General features: G+C 42.5%; 1 protein-coding gene across 1 annotated transcript in view; it reads right to left on the reverse strand.

Moving 5' to 3' along the window:
• Positions 1-21627, reverse strand: part of LOC126161254 (reversion-inducing cysteine-rich protein with Kazal motifs-like) — a 480526-nt gene that overhangs the window by 185011 nt on the left and 273888 nt on the right. Inside the window, exon 5 of the mRNA XM_049916994.1 lies at positions 5967-6130. Within this exon, the coding sequence (XP_049772951.1) occupies positions 5967-6130 (164 nt within the window). The remainder of the gene's footprint in view (positions 1-5966; positions 6131-21627) is intronic.

The following is a 21627-nucleotide window of genomic DNA, read 5'->3' on the forward strand; positions in this document are numbered from 1 at the left end:
GAGAGTCACGTACTAAATCAGGTGAAACACCGTTGTTGATAGTCTTTGGTGAATGCCCTTCACGCAATATGTATCATATTGTCAGTACAAAAGCAAATGAACAGATTTTAAGGCTGGAACATGGAGTTTAGTATCACCTTAAGGCGGAAGCAGCTACTGAGACCCTGTACTAAATATTCGCGGTATACACCCTACACCCCAAAAACTGAATCTTGGAGTATTTCTGAATGCAGTTAGGTAGGTACTGGGCTTTAAACATTGCTTTTTTGATTAGCGATAAGTTTATCTTCGTCTCGCGGGTCAAGGCGGGGCTTGAGATCCTTATTTAGAATATTTTGTGAGCGTAGCAGTGAAGAAAATCTCGCGAATATTTCTTCGAACGAAACCACGACCATTCTGAGGACGTGACGAAGGAACCTTTCAAGTAGCTCAAAGCAGTACTGGAACTTTTTGCCTTAGAAAAACTGAATGAACAAAAGTCACGGAATGAGTTGCCCATTTGAAGATGTGCCGTCTGTAACGCCCGAAAGTAGCGAGTACAGATGCGGTTTCTGAGTACCCTGCTACGAAGACGTGTATAGTGATCATGATAGCACGATACAAGTCAACCGACTCTGGAAGTTCGATGTTAATCGCACAAGAGGCATGAGTTATAACAAATCGGAGATTACACAAGAATGCGGACTTCGAGTTGAGGAGTGTCAAGGGTGAAATTTTCAATATCGCTTAGCAAATGTTTCCACACGCGAAAACCACCATACAGGAAGGCCACGAATGTTCGACGGACGGACGGCGTTCAGCCTGTGCAAGGCCATACAGTACTCTCATGAGCGACGGTCTGCTGTTAGATCGCATGACTGGGACGTCGAGAAACCATTTCTGTCAGGATTCTACGCTTAGGAACGCACCAGAAAGGCTGCAGCAGTCGACGACCGACTCGTGTCCATTCGTTGACCCATCCCCGCAGGGATCGACTAGTGGCGTGAATGAGTGCACATCGTCAGTGGATCACGGAACTATGGCGGCGTGTAGCGTGGTTTGATCCATCCTGGTCTCTGTTGTTTCGAACAAACGGGGGCGTGAGATTTAGTCCTGTTCCTCAAGAAGATACAAATGCTGCGAGTCAAGAAAATTGTATCGTGACAGGAGTAGATTCAGTTATGAATGTGGCTTTGTTCACTTGGTCAACGACGTTGGTGAACATTACGTCGTTCCGTACGGATTACGTGTGTTACGCAGCGCCTACCTCCAGGTTTCACGAGCAACCTCACGGAGATCCGGTGCCTTCATGCTAACTACCACTTCGAAGAGGAAAACTTCGGTGGCATTATTCTCTGAAATGAACCATCCAATTTTTTCTGAAATTGCAGCCGTTTGTTTGTCTGTAAGTGTACATGATGCTGCTTAAACTTACTAGGTCTATCTATAACACAGGAGAGATACCGACTGACCTCCAGAAGTGTGTTATTGTTCCTATACCAAAGAAGGCAGCAGCTACAAAATGCGAACAGTGCCGAACTCTAAACCTAATATCACATGCATCAAAAATTCTCATGAAAATAGTTCTGAAGAGAATTGAAGAGAAGGTGGAGGATATGCTGAGTGAAGATCAGTTTGGTTTCCGAAGGGGATTGGGTACAAGAAAGGCGATTCTGGCACTGAGACACGTTATCGAAAAGCAATTACAGAAAAATAAACCAACTTGTATTGTCTTTGTAGTTATGAAAAAGGCATTAGATAACGTTATCTGGCAAGAGATGTTCAGATTACTGAGGAAAAGTGGAATAAAGTACAATGACATCCGTGTGATACTCAGTTTTTATAAGAATGAGGAGGCAGTGATTAGGGGCTGTCACCAGGAACAAGAAGCAAACATTAGAAAAGGGGTAAGGCAAGGATGTGCTCTCTCCCCTCTTATATTCAATGCTTACATCCAGGAAGCTATAGACCAAGTTCGAGAAAGTACTGAGGTGGGGATCACAATTAATGGGCAGAAGGTAGACATGCTACGCTATGCAGATGATCTTGCTATAGTCACGGAGACAAAAGAAGATCTAGAGGAAGTCCTCAGAACAATGGAAAAAATTCTGTGCAATCAGTATGGAATGAGAACAAACAAGAAAAAGACTAAAGTGATGGTATGCAGTACAGGAGCAGAATATGAACCTCTGAGAATGAGAATTGGAATAGAGGAGTTGGAAGTGATAGAGGAATTTTCTTACCTGGGAAGGAAAATCACAAGAGATGGTAGAAGTCGGAAAGAAATTGCGACCAGAATACAAAAGTCCAAAATTGCATTTAATCGGGGAAGGAACTTACTCACCAGCAACAACATCAGTCTGAAGATAAGGAAACGTATCATGAAAGGTTGCGTTTCAAGTGTGGCCCTATACCGATGTGAAACTTAGAGAATTGGAAGAGAAGAGAGAAGACGTAGAGGCCCTGGAGATGTGATGCTGTAGAAGGATGATGAAGATCAGCTGGAAAGACAAAGTAACAAGTGAAGAGGTGCTTAGAAGAGTACAGGAAACCAGATCTCTGTGGAGGCACATCCAAACAAGAAGAGACACATTCTACGACACAACAACATCGTTGGAACAATAGCAGAAGGAGCTATTGAGGGAAGGAATCGCAGGGGGCGACCAAGGATATCATACGTGCAACAGATTCTGAATGACGTTGGGTGTAACACATACGTGGAAATGAAGAGGAAGGCAGACAGAAGAGAGGAATGGCGCTCTGCTGCAAACCAACCTCATGGTTGAACACTAAAAGAAGAAAAGAAGTGTGAATCGCACATACCGATTTTCCATTCGAATAGTTCCTTCGTGGTGCGTCGTGATTTTACTTCTCAGAGTGTTTGTGAAATAATAGATTAACTCTTCGTTTTTGGCTTGCGCCTATTTCCTTCCGCGTTGCCGCCTCTTTCGGGACATTTTTGTGCCCGGTATGGTCTGTACTGTAGAAAACTACACTACTGGTCATTAAAATTGGTACACCAAGAAGAAACGCAGATGATAAACGGGTATTCATTGGACAAATATATTATACTAGAACAGACATGTGATTAGATTTTCACGCAATTTGGGTGCATAGATCCTGAGAAATCAGTACCCAGAACAACCTCCTCTGGCCGTAATAACGGTCTTGATACGCCTGGGCATTGAGTCAAACAGAGCTTGGATGGCGTGTACAGGTGCAGCTGCCCCTGGAGGTTCAACACCATAACACAGTTCATCAAGAGTAGTGACTGGCGTATTGTGACGAGCCAAGTCCTCGGCCACCATTGACCAAACGTTTTCAATTGGTGAGAGATCTGTAGAATGCGTTGGCCAGGGCAGAAACTACAACATGCGGTCGTGCATTATCGTGCTGAAATGTAGGGTTTCGCAGGGTTCGAATGAAGGGTAGAGCCACGGGTCGTAACACATCTGAAATGTAACGTCCACTGTTCAAAGAGCCGTCAGTGCGAACAAGAGGTGAGCGAGACGTGTAACCAATGGCAACCCATACCATCACGCCGGGTGATACGCCAGTATGGCGATGACGAATACACGCTTCCAATGTGCGTTCACCGCTATGTCGCCAAACACGGATGCGACCATCATGTTGCTGTAAACACAACCTGGATTCATCCGAAAGAATGACATTTTGCCTTTCGTGCACCCAGCTTCGTCGTTGAGTACACCATCGCAGGCGCTCCTGTCTGTGATGCAGCGTGAAGGGTAACGGCAGCCATGGTCTCCGAGCTGATAGTCCCTGCTGCTCATAACGTCGTCGAACAGTTCGTGCAGATGGTTGTTCTCTTGCAAACGTCCCCATCTGTTGACTCAGGTACGATCCGTTACAGCCACGCGGACAAGATGGCTGTCATCTCGACTGCTAATGATACGACGCCTTTGGGATCCAGCACGGCGTTCCGTATTACGCTCCTGAACCCACCGATTTCATATTCTGGTAGCAGTCATTGGATCTCGACCAACGCGAGCAGCAATGTAGCGATACGATAAACCGCAATCACGATAGGGTACAATTCGACCTTTATCATAGTCGGAAACGTGATGGTACGCATTTCTGCTCCTTACACGAGGCATCACAACAACGTTTCACCAGGCAACGCCGGTCAACTGCTGTTTGTGTATGAGAAATCGGTTGGAAACTTTCCTTATGTCAGCGCGTTGTAGGTGTCACCAGCGGCACCAACCTCGTGTGAATGCTCTGAAAAGCTAATCGTTTGCATATCACAGCATCTACTTCCTATCGGTTAAATTTCGCGTCTGCAGCACGTCATCTTCGTGGTGCAGCAATTTTAATGGCCGGTAGTGTACGTTCGCTCATATCAATTGTTTCGGTTTCTTCTGGTATTATTTTTCGTCACTTGGCTACCGTCATGTCTGTAGAAAAACAGAAACTGCCAACTTCCACCCGCAGGTAAAAACGGTCCAACGTGGGCGGCTCCCTTGTGTGTGTCACCTGTACGGCTTCCACGGGTGCAACAGAGCCGAGCGGCAGGTTGCGGTCGCTACACGCCCGGACAGCCCGCACCACGTGCCCTTAGCGCTAGTATTTCACCCGGAACAAGTCCCGCCCATTCACCCCCCCCCCCCCCACGCCTATTCATAGTGTAAGGCCCTCCCCTAAACAGCCGCCGGTTCCACAAACTGGAAGCTACATCAAAGTTGTTATCGTCACAGTCCAACACATGTTACACTGTGATGAGAGTCAGTAATGATAAGAAATTTAAGTTTTTCTGGATGGTAATATAACATGAATTTGCATTATTAAAGAAATAAAAATATTTATAGAGAATTGATAGCATCGCCAGCAATAGAAAACAAAAAAAAATAACGCGATGTTATTTAAGGGCAATAAGGACAAATTTTCATTAACTAATTCACTTATTATAATACGTTTATTTGAGGGTAACAGCAGAGCAAACATACAATGCGAAAACAATGGTCTTGAATCTGTCATGTCGGTAGTAAAGCAACGGATGCAGTGGACTAACTCTGTTGTCTAAAATCAACGTTATATAGAAATAAGTGAAAGTCGTTTTGTTTATGTAGGCCCTCATAGTAACTCACGAAAATAAAAGAATATAAGAATGCCTTAAAGTAGAAATGCCTAATGAAAGCAGTACGATATTTTCTTATATGGCATATTTCGTTAGTATTTGCATGGGTAATGGGTGAAATTTAACTTTTAAATTCTTCCAGTGCCATAACTTCGCATTATAAACGAGGTTATAAAGAGTTGTGGCTGTTTCTGTGTGATTAATGTATTATATGCTGTTGCAAACGTCTGAGGGAAATAATCTGTCGTTATTCTTTGTTATGGAGGAAATAAATGCTGCAGTGTTTCACAGCTGTAAAACGTCCTCCATGCTGTGCTAGCTCTTCTTCCACCCCTAAAACTTTTCAGCAAAACTATTTGGTGAATAACACGCGAAAACAGCGTGGATCGATCTAGCGGGAACAAAGTAATTTTGATGCCCTCTGGAATTATAGTGAACACTGATGACTGTTTCGCGTATACTGTTCTGAAACTCGAGTGTCAAGTATACTGTAGTTCATATTTCCCCGAGCAAATTATTATTTGAGGGTAGGGTGCTTTTTCTCACACAGAAGTATGTTTCTTCATAGGCTATTCATCTGAATACAGAGTTCTCGTATTTAAAGAATTCAGTGCTAAATTGTGCACGTTTGTTGTAACGTGTCTTTTAACTATCTGGCGAAATTTAAGACCTGGCAAGATATTAATTTAACATTCACTCCGAGCGAGTGCAGCCGAACGCGGTAAACCACGTGGGTCAACTGAAACGACGCCCAGGCGCCGAACAAAGACCGGGAAGACCGGGGCTGAGTGGGCGGGACTTGTTCTGGGTGAAATCCTGGCGCTAACGATTCCTGCCCGCACCTTCACGCCCCGACGTGTGACAGCAGGCGGTGGGAGTCGTCGCGACTCACCTGCTGGCGGTCGAGGCAGGCGAAGAAGGCGACCTCGTCGCTGTGGCGGCAGCTGGCGGCCAGGTCGGGGCGCGCCGCCGCCGTGACGCACGCCTGCTGGCAGCCCGCGGACTGCGGCAGCCCGCAGCACTCGCGGCCCCACCACGCCTCCCCGCGGACCATGTCTGCAACACGGGGCGCCGGCCCTGCTCCACAAAACCTGCCTCGGCAAGAGACGAGACTAACAGACAAAAATACGAGTTGTTGTTGTGGTCTTCAGTCCTGAGACTGGTTTGATGCAGCTCTCCATATTACTCTATCCTGTGCAAATGCAGCTCTCCATGTTACTCTATCCTGTGCAAGCCTCTTCATCTCCCAGTACTTACTGCAACCTACATCCTTCTGAATCTGCTTAGTGTATTCATCTATTGGTCTCGCTCTATGATTTTTACCCTCCACGCTGCCCTCCAATACTAAATTGGTGATCCCTTGATGCCTCCGAACATGTCCTACCAAACGATCCCTTCTTATAGTCAATTTGTGGCACAAACTCCTCTTCTACCCAATTCTATTCAATACCTCCTCATTAGTTATGTGATCTGCCCATCTAATCTTCAGCATTCTTCTGTAGCACCACATTTCTAAAGCTTCTGTTCTCTTGTTGTCTAAACTACTTATCGTCCATGTTTCACTTCCATACAAATACTTTCAGAAACGACTTCCTGACACCTAAATCAATACTCGATGTTAACAAATTTCTCTTCCTCAGAAACGCTTTCCTTGCCATTGCCAGTCTACATTTTATATCCTCTCTACTTCGACCATCATCAGTTATTTTGCTCCCCAAATATCAAAACTCATTTACTACTTTAAGCGTCTCATTTCCTAATCTAATTCCCTCAGCATCACCTGATTCAGTTCGACTACATTCCATTATCATAGTTTTGCTTTTGTTGATGTTCATCTTATGCCCTCCTTTCAAGACGCTGTCCATTCCGTTCAACTGCTCTTCCAACTCCTTTGCTGTCTCTGGCAGAATTACAATGTCAGCGGCGAACCTCAAAGTTATTATTTCTTCTCCATGGATTTTAATACCTACTCCGTACTTTTATTTTGTTTCCTTTACTGCTTGCTCAATATGCAAATTGAATAGCATCGGGGAGAGGGGGAGAGGCTACAACCCTGTCTCACTCCCTTCCCAACCACAGCTTCCCTTTCACGTCCCTCGACTCTTATAACTGCTATCTGATTTCTGTACAAATTGTAAATAGCCTTTCGCTCCCTGTGTTTTAGCCCTGCCACCTTCAGAATTTGAAAGAGAGTATTCCAGTCAACATTGTCAAAAACTTTCTCTAAGTCTACGAATGCTAGAAACGTAGGTTTGCCTTTCCTTAATCTTTCTTGTAAGGTACGTCGTAGGGTCAGTATTGCCTTACGTGTCCCAGCATTTCTACGGAATGCAAACTGATCTTCCCCGAGGTCGGCTTCTACCAGTTTTTCCATTCGTCTGCAAAGAATTCGCGTTAGTATTTTGCAGCTGTGACTTATTAAACTGCTAGTTCGGTAAGTTTCACATCTGCCAACACCTGCTTTCTTTGGGATTGGAATTTTATATTCTTCTTGAAGTCTGAGGAAATTTCGCCTGTCTCATACATATTGCTCACCAGATGGTAGAGTTTTGTCAGGACTGGCTCTCCCAAGGCCGTCAGTAGTTCTAATGGAATGTTGTATACTCCCGGGGCCTTGTTTCGACTTAGGTCTTTCAGTGCTCTGTGAAACTCTTTACGCAGTATCGTATCTCCCATTTCATCTTCATCTACGTCCTCTTCCATTTCCATAATATTGTCCTGAATACGAGTATGGAAGGCGTTCTTCCTCTGTCACTGGTGTACCCTGTGTGAGCGACCCAAAACACAATGAAGACATCTTTGTGGAGCTTCTGGAGAAACTTGCCTACTTTCATTCCATAATGTCATATGGTATAATATTTTGGGGCAACTCTTCAAGGCAAACAAAAGTTTTCAGAGCCCAAAAGCGTGTAGTACGTGTTATTTGTGGAGTAAATTCACAGACGACCTGTAGAAACCTCTTCAAAGAACTGCGTATACTGACTACTGCCTCTCAGTATATTTACTCCTTAATGAAATTTGTCCTAAATAATATATCTCTTTTTCCAACAAACAGCTCAGTTCATACATACAATACCAGGTACAAAAATCATCTGCCCAAGGACTTAAAAGCCATTACTTTCGTTCAAAAAAAGACAAAGAGACAGCTTTCACTTGACTCGTGTAAATGAGAAGCAGATGGTCAATTAATCAATGGCTAAGCTCGGTAATTCTAGAGCAGGGGATTACCATGGTCTCTCAAATTATGTTATTAAATATATCAGAGATCAAATTGTACCGCAACTGATTAAAATCAACAATAAAATTTTAGTTGAACTCAGGAACACTCATCTTCAATAATTTTCCAGCAAACATGAAAAACTTCGTTACAAATAAAGATCAGTTTAAAAGGAGCCTGAAAGACTTACTAGTGGTCAACTCCTTCTATTCCATTGACGAATTTTTTAATAGAAACAAATGATGTATTGTACATATTCATACTATTAGTATTGTTATCTCAGCTTAAAAAATGATGTATTGTATATACTCATACTATTAGTATTGTTATTCCAGATTAAAAAAAAGAAAAAGACAAATTCCACATCCATGAGGATCTCCTAAGCACAGATCTATGGAACGAAAAACTAATCTAATCTAATCTAAATCTAATATGATACTCTTGCTACTCAGATATAAAGATTACAGAATACTAATATCTGGTGATATCAATTTAGACATTAGGTTTAGGAATATAAATGTTGATCACTTGCTGTATATATTAAGATCCCTTAACTTCAGTTGCTTAATTGACAAATCCACAAGACAGGAAGCATGTCTAGATAACATAGTGTGCAGCTTTCATCTAAACGAAATGACTCAGACAAACCCTTAGCAGTAAAGCAACTGAAAATTCCACAGACTGTAGAAAAATTATAAGACCAATTAATGAATCAAATCTAAACTGAATTTAATAAGCTGGGGTAAAATAATAACCACTGCAGGTGCAAATGACTCTACCAACAATTTTTTAGAACTGTTAAAGTAAGACGTTGTCAACCGACCTGAGTAAAACCCTAAGAGAATTTGGTCGTATGTAAAATCATTAAGTGGGTCAAAATGGTCTATTCATTCTCTCAGCGACCACACCGGCACAGAAACGGAAGAATGAATTCGGTCTTCCGAAGTTGTTTTACCGCCGAAGATCGTAACACTGCCCCTCATCTCAATCGCGAACTTCAAAATAAGATAACCGATCTCGGAATTGAAAAGCAGCTACAGTCACTTAGTAGTCGAAAGGCTTCAGGACCAGATGAGGTATCTATAAGATTCTACAAAGATTATGCGAAACAACTTGCTCTCCTTCTAGCAGTAATTTATCGTAGATCGATTGAGCAACGAAAGGTACCTAACGACTGTAAAAAAGCGCAGGACATTCCCGTTTTTAAGAAAGGCCATAAGACAGATCCACACAATTATAGACCTATTTCGTTGACATCAGTCTGTTGTAGAATTATGGAACAGGTTTTATGCTTAAGAATTATGACGTTTTTGGAGAATGAACGTCTCTTCCTTAGAAATCAATATGGATTCTGCAAACAGAGATCCTACGAAACTTAGCTCGCTCTGTTCCACCATGAGATCCAGAGCACAGTGGACAACGACGCTCAGGTTGATGCCGTGTTCCTGATTTCAGTAAGGCATCTGACACCGTCCCGCATTGCCGTTTAATGAAAAAAATACGCCCTTACGGAGTATCGAGCAGATCTGCGATTTGATTCAAGACGTTCTTGCAGATAGAACTCAACACGTCGCTCTTAACGGAACTAAATCGACAGATGTAAACGTAATATCCGGAGTGCCACAGGGAAGTGTGACAGGACCGTTGCTGTTCACAATATATAAAAATGATCTAGGAGAAAGCGTCTTATGCTCTTTAAGGCTATTCGCAGATGATGCAGTTTCTTATACCAAAGTAGCGAAGCCAGAAAGTAGTAAGAATTTGCAGAACGACCTGCAGAGAACTGATGAATGGTGCAGACTCTGCCATTTGACCCTGAACGTAAATAAATGTAACATATTGCGCATACGTAGGAAAGAAATCCACTACTGTACAGCTACACTATTGATGACAAACAGCTAGAGACAGCGTCTGTCGTAAAATATGTAGATGTAACTATCCAGAGCGACCTTAAGTGGAAAGACCATATAAAACAGGTAGCGGGAAAAGCAGATACAAGACTTAGTTCATCGGAAGAATCTTAAGGAAACGTAACACGTCCACGAAGGAAGTGGCTAATAAGGCCCTTGTTCGCCCGATTCTTGATTACTGTTCATCGATGTGGGATCCCTGTCAGGTACGGCTGACAGAGGAGACTGAGAAGATCCAACGAAGAGCGGCACGTTACGTCACGCAATCGTTTAACTGGCGACAGAGCGTTACGGAGATGCTAAAGAAACTCCACTGGCAGACGTTGCAAGAGAGACGTTGTGCATCACGGAGAGATTTACTATTGACATTTCGGGATAGCACTTTTCAGGAGGAGTCAAAGAACATATTGTGGTGTCACCGCCAGACACCACACTTGCTAGGTGGTAGCTTTTAAATCGGCCGCGGTCCGCTAGTATACGACGGACCCGCGTGTCGCCACTGTCAGTGATTGCAGACCGAGCGCCGCCACACGGCAGGTCTAGAGACACGTCCTAGCACTCGCCCTAGTTGTACAGCCGACTTAGCCAGAGATCGATCACTGACAACTACGCTCGCATTTGCCGAGACGATAGTTAGCATAGCCTTCAGCTACGTCATTTGCTACGACTTAGCAAGGCGCCATAGCATTTGATATTGAGATTATAACATGTACCGTCAAGATCGATGTACACCAATTGTGGATTACAGTTAAGTATTATATCAACTACGTACTCTATTTGCTACTATTAATTCCCTTAACTGTTCCAGACCTCAGGCCAGTCAGCGTGTAATTAAACGCGTGCATTTCGGCCTCGTCTAGCAACACAGTGTTGGCTCTTCTGCCAACACTTCACATATTACCTTCCCCCCCCCCCCCCCCCCACATACTTCTCGCGTATTGACCACTAGGAAAAAATTCGAGAAATTATAGCCAATACAGAGGCTTACCGACAATCATTCTACTCACGCACTATTCGCGAGCGGCACAGGGTTGGAGGGATCAGATAGTGGTACCGAAAATACCCTTCGCCACACACCATTAGGTGGATTTCGGAGTTTGATGTAGATGTAGATGTTAACTGAAAATTCTGAAGCATATCCTAAACGCTCTAAGAAAATATCGAAGCAAAAGCGTTACACCAAATCACAAAATCTAAAAAGCCGGTACACCCAAAATCTAAAAAGGTGGTACATCGCTCATCTAAGGAGATAAGAATAATAATGCTACTCTATCATGATAGGTCTAAGCCCAATAATGTTGACAAGGAACTGCATACGAAAATGAGAAAAAAAAATTTACAGGTCTGAAATGAAGGCAGCTAGGTGCAAAGGTGCAAGTGATACTATATATTGAACCCTGGAATAAATGCAAAGATGCATGTGAAATTATTAAAACAGAAATAAACTGTGATGACGAAGTATACTTGACACCAATTGCACCTGATATTCTAAAGGCACATTTTCTCAGTCCTCAATCAGATAACAGCATAATCTAGGATCTGAGTAAGGCAGAGGCACTGCTGCCAGAAATGAACAGTAAGCAGACAGACACGTTTCACCAGACTCGTATAACTGAGAAGCAGATGATCAATGAATCAATAGCTAAGCTGAGTAATTATAAAGCAGGGCGTTTCTATGGTCTCTCAAATTATGTTATTAAATATATCAGAGATCCAATTGTAACGCAACTGACTAAAATAATCAACAAAATTTTAGATGAAGGTAATTATACGGAATGTTTAAAAATATCTGTAGTTAAACTAGTACGTGAGAAAGGAGATATAGCATCTCCAGATAACTATCGACCAATATCACTATATCAAAAATAATAGAATACTGCTTGCACTAGCAGATGAGTCCATATTTTGAACGTAATCATATACTTACCTCCACACAGTGTAGTTTCAGATCCAGCCTTTCTACAGTCAAATCAGTTGAGACTATGGTAGCAAAAATATACAATTGTTTTGAAAATAAAGATATTATTTGTGCAACACTGTTGGACCTCACAAAAGCTTTTGATATGGTCTCACTTAATATTGTCATAAAAAAAACTCTGCCACTACAGAGTGAGATAGAATGCTCTATCCCTAATGCAGTCTTACTTGGACAATAGAAAACAGGTAGTTAAGATAAATAATCAAATGTCAGAATGTCTCCCAGTTGTACCTCCAGGATCTGTCCTGGGACCTTTCCTTTTCATTATTTATATAAATGATGTACCTGCAATTGTACCATGTGATGTAGTGCTATAAACTGATGACACAACACTCATCACATTTGATAAAAACCTTTAAAATGTGCAACACAGCATGGCAGTGGCAATGGAGAGGTGCACTACTTGGTTGGAGGCAAATGTACTGTAGAAGAATGACAGTAAAACTGAAGCTACTGTATTCAGTCTGAATGCTCCCAGTCACGATAGCAAAAAAGTAAAATTATTAGGATCTCATACAGATTAAAAGCTCAACTGGGATACCCCCACCGGGAAGATATGTGGCAAATTGGTACGTGTCATCTATCTGCTGTACAAGCTGAGCAGACAGACACGTTTCACCAGACTCGTATAACTGAGAAGCAGATGATCAATGAATCAGCGTCAGTAAAGAACTTCTGTTATATACATGTTTTGCTTTCTTCCATTCCCACCTGAATTACGGAACACTATTACTGGCCAATTCCGTACGCTCAAAATTAGTGTTTAAATGGCAAAGGAAAGCCATGAGGTGCACAGCAGGACTTAGCCCATATGAATCATGTCGGGATCAAGTATAATGACTGTGCGTGACCTGTATATCTACAATGCCTTGTCTTCGTTAAAGAGAATCTGAGTAAATTTGACTTAAGAAGGACAGTTCATGACCATAACATAAGAAGTACATGTAATTAATATGCCATATGCTAGGCTTGCAAAGACACATAACAGTTACAAATATCTTGGTCCTGTCTACTTTAACAAATTACCTGAAAATAGCTACACAGTGCCAGTAAATAAATTTAAAACTACGAGGGTTGTCCAGAAAGTTAGTTCCGATCGGTCGCGAAATGGAAACCACAGTGAAAACCAGAAACGTTTTATTTGCAACAGGTACACCTTCCACCTACTTCTGTACAAAGTAGCCTTTCCAACTTCGAGTTTTGTCGTAGTGTTGTATCAACTTTCCAATATCCTCGTCATAGAAAGCGGACACCCGTGCTTTCGGCCACTTATCTGCACTGGTCTGCAGCTCGTTGTCTGTCTAAAATTTTTTGTCTTCATAGCCAGCGGTTCTTGTGAGCAGAGATGAGACTCAGGGGGAGCCAATTACGAACTGTACTGTGGGTGATGAAACACTTCTCATCGGAAACGCTGCACGAGTATCTTCATTGCCTGCAGTGTGGGGCCGAGAATTGCAATGAACAAGGAACTGCTCGACAGTTGTGTTATGTGGGCTGCATGACACAGGCGCAATCTCTAACCAGGCCCTCATACTCGGCGGGAGACGCTATTCCCTTTGCATCTTTACGTGCTCACTGTTCACTCAAAACTGAAAAGAGCGACGCGACACGATCGACGGGCATACTAGAGACACATCTGTGCAAAGCTTTACCGGATTTTCCCAGTGATTTCCATTTCGCGTTCTATCGGAACTTACTTTCTGGACAACCCTCGTAGTCTTTCGAGGTGGATGAAAAGTAAAGTAATTTACTCTGCTCAAGAGTTTCTTGATTATGTGACAAATGAACCATTGCCCTAAGAGAATGAACTGTGCAGCTATTTTATTTCTGTTTCATGTACTTATTGTAGTTGATTTATCTTGTAATTGATCTGTTAGGAAACTTTATGTTGTTATTGGCATTTGCATAAATATGGATTGTATCCATCTTGGATTATTATATTGTAGTTAATGGAATTTGTCCAAGTTTATATTATTATTATTGTATTAACAGTGACGATAACAATTGCATGTAAATACGCTCACAGGTGGAATAAAACACTTGTATTTGTACAGCGCTGATGTGGCAGCATCAGTGGCGAGAAGCGTGCTCCAGTGTCTTATACCCCTAGAACCGAAGAGCAAACATCTGATGCCCGATAAGAACAATCTAATGTCAAACTTAATATTGAGACGGCATATTTTCAGGTCAAACAAGTCGAGAACTTGGTTCGGGGCTGCCCGATGTAGCAAGAAAAGTGTGGACAGAGTTGACGCCTTTCGGGCACAAGCCGTTGTATGAATCTGTGAGGATTAATAACACGTTACGGTGAAATCATGTATGCTACCGTGAACCATGAATTCGGCTCTGCACTGATAGATTTTGGTTGTAATGTATGTCTCGTGAATTGACAATGTGAGAGCAGGGTGTCTCCTATTTATAAGTTACCTGGGTGGGCAGGATAAATTGAATTTTGAGATTCGGGGGCTTTGTTGGCATATTGAATTTACCGTCATTGAAGAACTGAGCACTGACGTACCCCTACGGTTCAATTTCCTTGAGCACATGAGGTGCATATTAAATGAAGTTCAAATTTAGCCCAGGGGAGATGTCTTTTATTTTGTGCAGCCCTGACAGAAGGTGGGTCTGTTCTGCAGAGGCAGAACGTTCCCGTTTGATGTATCCCACTTAGTACAGAACAGGAACGTGCCTTGTTGAAGGTGTCGTGAGATATCCAGAAGTACACACCTCCGGAAGTTGGGTTACCGACAAAATCCAGAATAAGATCTTACTGACAGACCAGGTTCCAGTTTGGCAGTCACCTTCCACTTGTCGACACCGAAGATAAGATTAAGATACAGTGTTGATCAACTTTTGGCTGAAGGTGTAATTCAACCATCGATCTCGCCCTAAACATCACCGACCTTTCTTGTTCGCGAACCCAGTTGGGAAGGGTGCTGGTCAATTGTGCATTATAGGGCACTGAATGAAAATGTAATAAATGAATCTGTACCACTGCCGGACAGTCTTCCTAGGTTTACACGTACTGAGTATTTCGCTGCTGCTGACCAGAATAAGACGTACCACTACGTACCTCTCGCAGAGGAGTTCCAATAGCAGCCATATTGTCACCTTTACTGGATTCTGTACTGGCGACTTAAAATTTAAGTATTTCTACCACTACCAAGGTGATACGGTTATTTACAGCAAAACCTTCAGTGAGCAGCTGGATCATATTGGTTAAGTCCTTCACTGTGCCTGGGAAGCCGGGCTGACTGTAAAACCTGCTACGGTCAACCTGGCCCGAAAAGAGCTCTTGTTCCTCTGCCATATTGAGCCCATAGCTATTCATCTGTGTCCCATGCCCAAGGATAAAAAGGATATAGATAGGTTTTTATGGATGGCGACTTCTTTCCGAAAATTCAGACTCAACTTTGTACCGATGTCTGCCTTCTTTAGCAACTGCAAAGAAAAGAAGAAAAAAAGTGGCGTAACCTTTTCAGAGGGGTGATTCTCAGGAAGCTTTCTTCATTCCAATGAAGGCGGCGTTGTCTAGTACGCCTATCTTAACTGGACCATATTCCGATGGAGAGTTATCTTCCAGACGGGAACCTCCAATTCTGGTATTGCAGTCATACTCGTCAAAGAGAAGGAAGGAGGGAGAAAGGCTATCGGTTATGTCTCCAGATTTTTATCCATGGCGGAAAGCAGTACTCGGTATATGAACTAGAAGCGCTAGCTGTTTTGTTCGGATTAGAATGATTCATGTTTCACCTTGAACATAAACCATGCCGCTTAGAAACCGATAAGAAGGCCATAATGAGGCCGTGGAAAGCGGGGTGGATAGCTAGGCAGGATTTGCGGATATTCGCCCTACAATTTAACGTTCATTATGCAAGGAGTAGGAGGAGAAGTAAAAGGAATTAATGGAGTAGGAATGATTATGACAGAGGAATTGGCTAAATGTGTGGAATATGTAGACTATGCAAATGACTGGGTTATTGGTGTAAGGCTGAAAGAAGCACAAAAAGATTTACTGATTGTCCAGGTGTATATGCCAACTTCAGAACATGATGACCAAATTGTAAAGGAAACGTGCAATGTAATAGAGAGAATAATGGACGAAAATAAAAAATGCTGCAAAATAGTAATGGGAGACTGGAACGCCATTGTGGGAGAAGGGAAAGAGGGAAACATAGTAGGCAGTCATGGTCTTGGAAAGAGAAATGACAGAGGTGAATGGTTAATTGACTTCTGCAGGGAAAGGCAGCTGATAGCGGCAAACACATGGTTCAAGAACCATAAGAGGAGGCTCTACACTTGGAAATCACCAGGGGATAAATACAGAAACCAAATCGATTTTATACTGGTAGAAGAAAGATACAGGAATGGAATCAAGAAGGTGCACACATTACCAGGTGCAGATATTAATAGTGACCACAACTTACTTATGGCAGAAATAGAAATAAGAATGAAAAAACTGAAAAAGGCGACAATAGTGAAGAAGTGGGATCTAGAGAAGATAAGGTCCAACAAAGAACAAATTACAGAAATGCTGTCTCGGGACTTTCTAAACACATTACGAGACAAAGAAGCACCTGATAATGCCAACGAGTACTGGAATATGCTGAAAGAAGGAATCATTAAAGCAAGACAGCAAAATATAGGATATGTAAAAGGGAAAAGGTCAAAAAAACCATGGGTCACAAAAGAAATGATTTCCAAGATGGAGGAGAGAAGAAAATTGAAAAACAAGAACACTGAAGATGCAAGAAAGATATACCGAAGGTTAAATAACGAACTGGGAAGAGAAACAGAGCAGGCTAGGAAAAAATGGCTGAAAGAGGAATGCGATGAAATTGAAGAACTGGACAGGAAGGGAAGATACGACTTACTATACAACAGAGTAAAGACTATGACATGGGAACAAAACAGCAGGAAGTGCTACTATGGACATTTTGAGTAAAGACGAAGAGGTAGTGTACAAAGATCGTGACGATGTCCTCCAGAGATGGGAAGAATATATAAAAGAGCTATATGACACAAATAGCAAACCAGAAACTCTGGAACTTGAATCACACAACAGTGTAAATGATGAAGAGAAAGGACCGACCAGCATAATGGAAGAAGTAAAGTCTGCCATTGCTGCAATGAAAAATGGCAAAGCAGTAGGTACAGATACAATACCGGGAGAAATACTAAACTGCTTGAACCACAACGGAATAAGAGAAATATTGAGGTTATGTAATAAAATATATGACAGTGGTGAATGGCATGAGGACTTTTTGACAACAGTAATGATTCCATTACCGAAAAAACAAGGAACCAAGAAATGCAGCGAGCACAAGACAATCAGCTTCATTTCACATGCAGCCAAAGTGATGTTAAGAATAATTAATAAAAGACTTGAAAAAGTAATAGAGGAGAATCTCGCCGAGGAGCAGTTTGGCTTTAGACGGAATACGGGCACCAGAGATGCAATAGGGCTCCTACGAATCTTGGGAGAAAGGTTTATTGAAAAAGGAAGAGACCTATATATGTGCTTCATCGATTTATTATGAGGGAAAAGAGAGTGGACTGGAAAACCAGAAGATTTATAAACTCATTATACCTTAATCAAAAAGTTTCAGTTAAAGTAAGAGGAAAAAGTACAAACTGGATCAGACTAGGGAAAGGAGTAAGACAAGGATGCTGTTTATCACCTACTCTTTTCAACCTGTACTTGGAAAATATGATTGACCAATGCTCATTAGATGACAAAGGAGTAGAAATTGGAGGAAGAAGAGTAGGGTGCTTGAGATTTGCTGATGACATGGTCCTTCTAGCCACAGGGGAAAAAGAATTACAGGATTTGGTGGACACCATTGCAACCAACGGAAAAAAATATGGAACGAAAATTAACACAAATAAAACAAAAGTATTGGCAATAGGAGGAAATAAGGAAATAAAAATTGTGCTGAATGGAGAAAAACTAGAACAGGTGCAAAATTTTAAGTATCTTGGAAGCAGGATAGACACCGACTGGAAGTGCACCACAGAAATTAAAACAAGGATAGCAATGGCAAAAGAGGCGTTTTATAAGAAAAAGAGAATCTTCTGCAGCGGTCTGGACAGATAACTCAGAAAGAGACTCATAAAATGTCTTGTATGGAGTGTTCTTCTATATGGCGCTGAAACATTGACTATGAGGAAAAAAGACAGAGAAAGGCTGGAGGCTTTTGAGATCTGGACATGGCGGAAGATGGAAAGAATAAGTTGGATGGACAGAGTAAAAAATGAAGAGGTACTGAGAAGAGTGGGAGAAAAAAGACAGTTACTAGATGTAATAAAGAGAAGAAAAAGAAATTGGATTGAACATATATTAAGAAAGAATGACGGACTGATAAAAACAGTTTTAGAAGGTTATGTAGAAGGGAAAAGGAAGCGAGGAAGGAAGAGAAACCAGATACTGGATGACATGATGGACGGTACAACATACAGCAGCCTTAAGGAGGAAGCAATGGATCGCAGAAAATGGAGAGGCAAAGGACCTGCTAATATAGCAGATAACTGATGATGATGATGCAAGGAGTACTGATAAGAGCGTTTCTGGCGCTCTTAGCCATTTGTTCCAACATGAATCTTCTCGCAAAGGGAAGAACGGATGACCTGCATGGGGACAGTCCTCGGGGAGATTCTGGAGCTCCTCAGAGAGCTAGCCAAAAAAGGGATGCTGATCCTCGATTACGCAAAACGAAACAACAGTTAAAATGAGGGGGGAAGGGGGAGGTGTCAGGATACTCGATTAAAAACGGTTTGATTTGCTTCCGTAACAACTACGACGGAAAGGATAAGATCTACCTGCCATAGGAACGCATCCCTCCAATACTCAAGAACTGTCATCTTCCTGGTATGGAGGGTCGCTGCGGTTGTGTGAGACCAGTACGAGGATTAAGGAGTACCTTACCTGACCCATGTTAGATGGCGATGTCTTAAATCAGGAATGCTTGAGAGCGAAATACAAACCCAACATCCAGATGGGAAAGATTAGCTCTAATGTGGTGGAGCAGCTTATGGACAAAGTCTCCTCAGATTACCTGGGTTCCCTGCCCCACACAGGGCAATAGGTATTTGTTGGTCACGGTGGGTCCGTCTCCCATCTTGTTGGCCAATCTGGGTGGGGAAGCTTAGCTGTGATAGGGTGGAGCTGCGTATGGACAAAGTTTTCAGTAACGACCTTGGACCCTTACCCAATACTAAACGGGATAATAGGTATGTGCTGGTAATGGTGACGGTTCATCCCACATTGTTTGGCTCCTGCCGACTATGGCAGGCACTACGAGTATAACCAATAAGCATCTTAGATCTACGTCTGTATCTACATTTATACTCCGCAAGCCACCCAGCGGTGTGTGGCAGAGGGCACTTTACGTGCCACTGTCATTACCTCCCTTTCCTGTTACAGTCGCGTATGGTTCGCGGGAAGAACGACTGCCGGAAAGCCTCCGTGCGCGCTCGAATCTCTCTACTTTTACATTCATGATCCCCTCTGGAGGTATAAGTTGGGGGAAGCAATATATTCGATACCTCATCCAGAAACGCATCCTCTCGAAACCTGAACAGCAAGCTCCACCGTGATGCAGAGCGCCTCTCTTGCAGAGTCTGCCACTTGAGTTTGCTAAACATCTCCGTAACGCTACCACGCTTACCAAATAACCCTATGACGAAACGTGTCGCTCTTCTTAGGATCTTCTCTATCTCCTCCGTCAACCCGACCTGGTACGGATCCCACGCTGATGAGCAATACTCAAGTATAGGTCGAACGAGTGTTTTGTAAGCCACCTCCTTTGTTGATGGACTACATTTTCTAAGGACTCTCCCAATGAATCTCAACCTGGTACATGCCTTACCAACAATTAATTTTATATGACATTCCACTTCAAATCGTTCCGCACGCACACTCCCAGATATTTTACAGAAGTAACTGCTACCAGTGTTTGTTTCGCTATCATATAACCATTCAATAAAGGATCCTTCTTTCTATGTATTCGCAATACATTACATTTGTGTATGTTAAGTGTCAGTTGCCACTCCCTGCACCAAGTGCCTATCCGCTGCAGATCTTCCAGCATTTCGCTGCAACTTTCTAATGCTGCAACTTCTCTGTATACTACAGCATCATCCGCGAAAAGCCGCATGGAACTTCCGACACTATCCACTAGGTCATTTATATATATTGTGAAAAGCAATGGTCCCATAACATTCCCCTGTGGCACGCCAGAGGTTACTTTAACGTCTGTAGACGTCTCTCCATTGAGAACAACATGCTGCCTTCTGTTTGCTAAAAACTCTTCAATCCAGCCGCAAAGTTAGTCTGATATTCCGTAGGCTCTTACTTTGTTTATCAGGCGACAGTGCGGAACTGTATCGAACGCCTTCCGGAAGTCAAGGAAAATAGCATCTACCTGGGAGCCTGTATCTAATATTTTCTGGGTCTCATGAACAAACAAAGTGAGTTGGGTCTCACACGATCGCTGTTTCCGGAATTCATGTTAATTCCTACAGAGTAGATTCTGGGTTTCCAGAAACGACATGATACGCGAGCAAAAATATGTTCTAAAATTCTACAACAGATCGACGTCAGAGATACAGGTCTATAGTTTTGCGCATCTGCTCGACGACCCTTCTTGAAGACTGGGACTACCTGTGCTCTTTTCCAATCATTTGTAACCTTCCGTTCCTCTAGAGACTTGCGGTAGACGGCTGTTAGAAGGGAGGCAAGTTCTTTCGCGTATTCTGTGTAGAATCGAATTGGTATCCCGTCAGGTCCAGCGGACGTTCCTCTGTTGAGTGATTTCAGTTGCTTTTCTATTCCTTGGACACTTATTTCGATGTCAGCCATTTTTTCGTTTACGCGAGGATTTAGAGAAGGAACTGCAGTGCGGTCTTCCTCTGTGAAACAGCTTTGGAAAAAGGTGTTTAGCATTTCAGCTTTACGCGTGTCATCCTCTGTTTCAATGCCATTATCATCCCAGAGTGTCTGGATATGCTGTTTCGATCCACTTACTGATTTAACGTAAGCCCAGAACTTCCTAGGATTTTCTGTCAAGTCGGTATATAGAATTTTACTTTCGAATTCACTGAACGCTTCACGCATAGCCCTGTTTACGCTAACTTTGACATCGTTTAGCTTCTGTTTGTCTGAGAGGTTTTGGATGCGTTTAAACTTGCAGTGAAGCTCTCTTTGCTTTCGCAGTAGTTTCCTAACTTTATTGTTGAACCACGGTGGGTTTTTCCTGTCCCTCACAGTTTAACTCGGCACGTACCTGCGTAAAAAGCATTTAACGATTGCCTTGAACTTTTTCATAAACACTCAACATTGTCAGTGCCGGAACAGAAATTTTCGTTTTGATCTGTTAGGTAGTCTGAAATCTGCCTTCTATTACTCTTGCTAAACAGATAAACCTTCCTCCCTTATTTATTTCCATAT

Source organism: Schistocerca cancellata, chromosome 2, assembly GCF_023864275.1.
Source record: "Schistocerca cancellata isolate TAMUIC-IGC-003103 chromosome 2, iqSchCanc2.1, whole genome shotgun sequence".
Classification (NCBI taxonomy): Eukaryota; Metazoa; Arthropoda; class Insecta; order Orthoptera; family Acrididae; genus Schistocerca; species Schistocerca cancellata.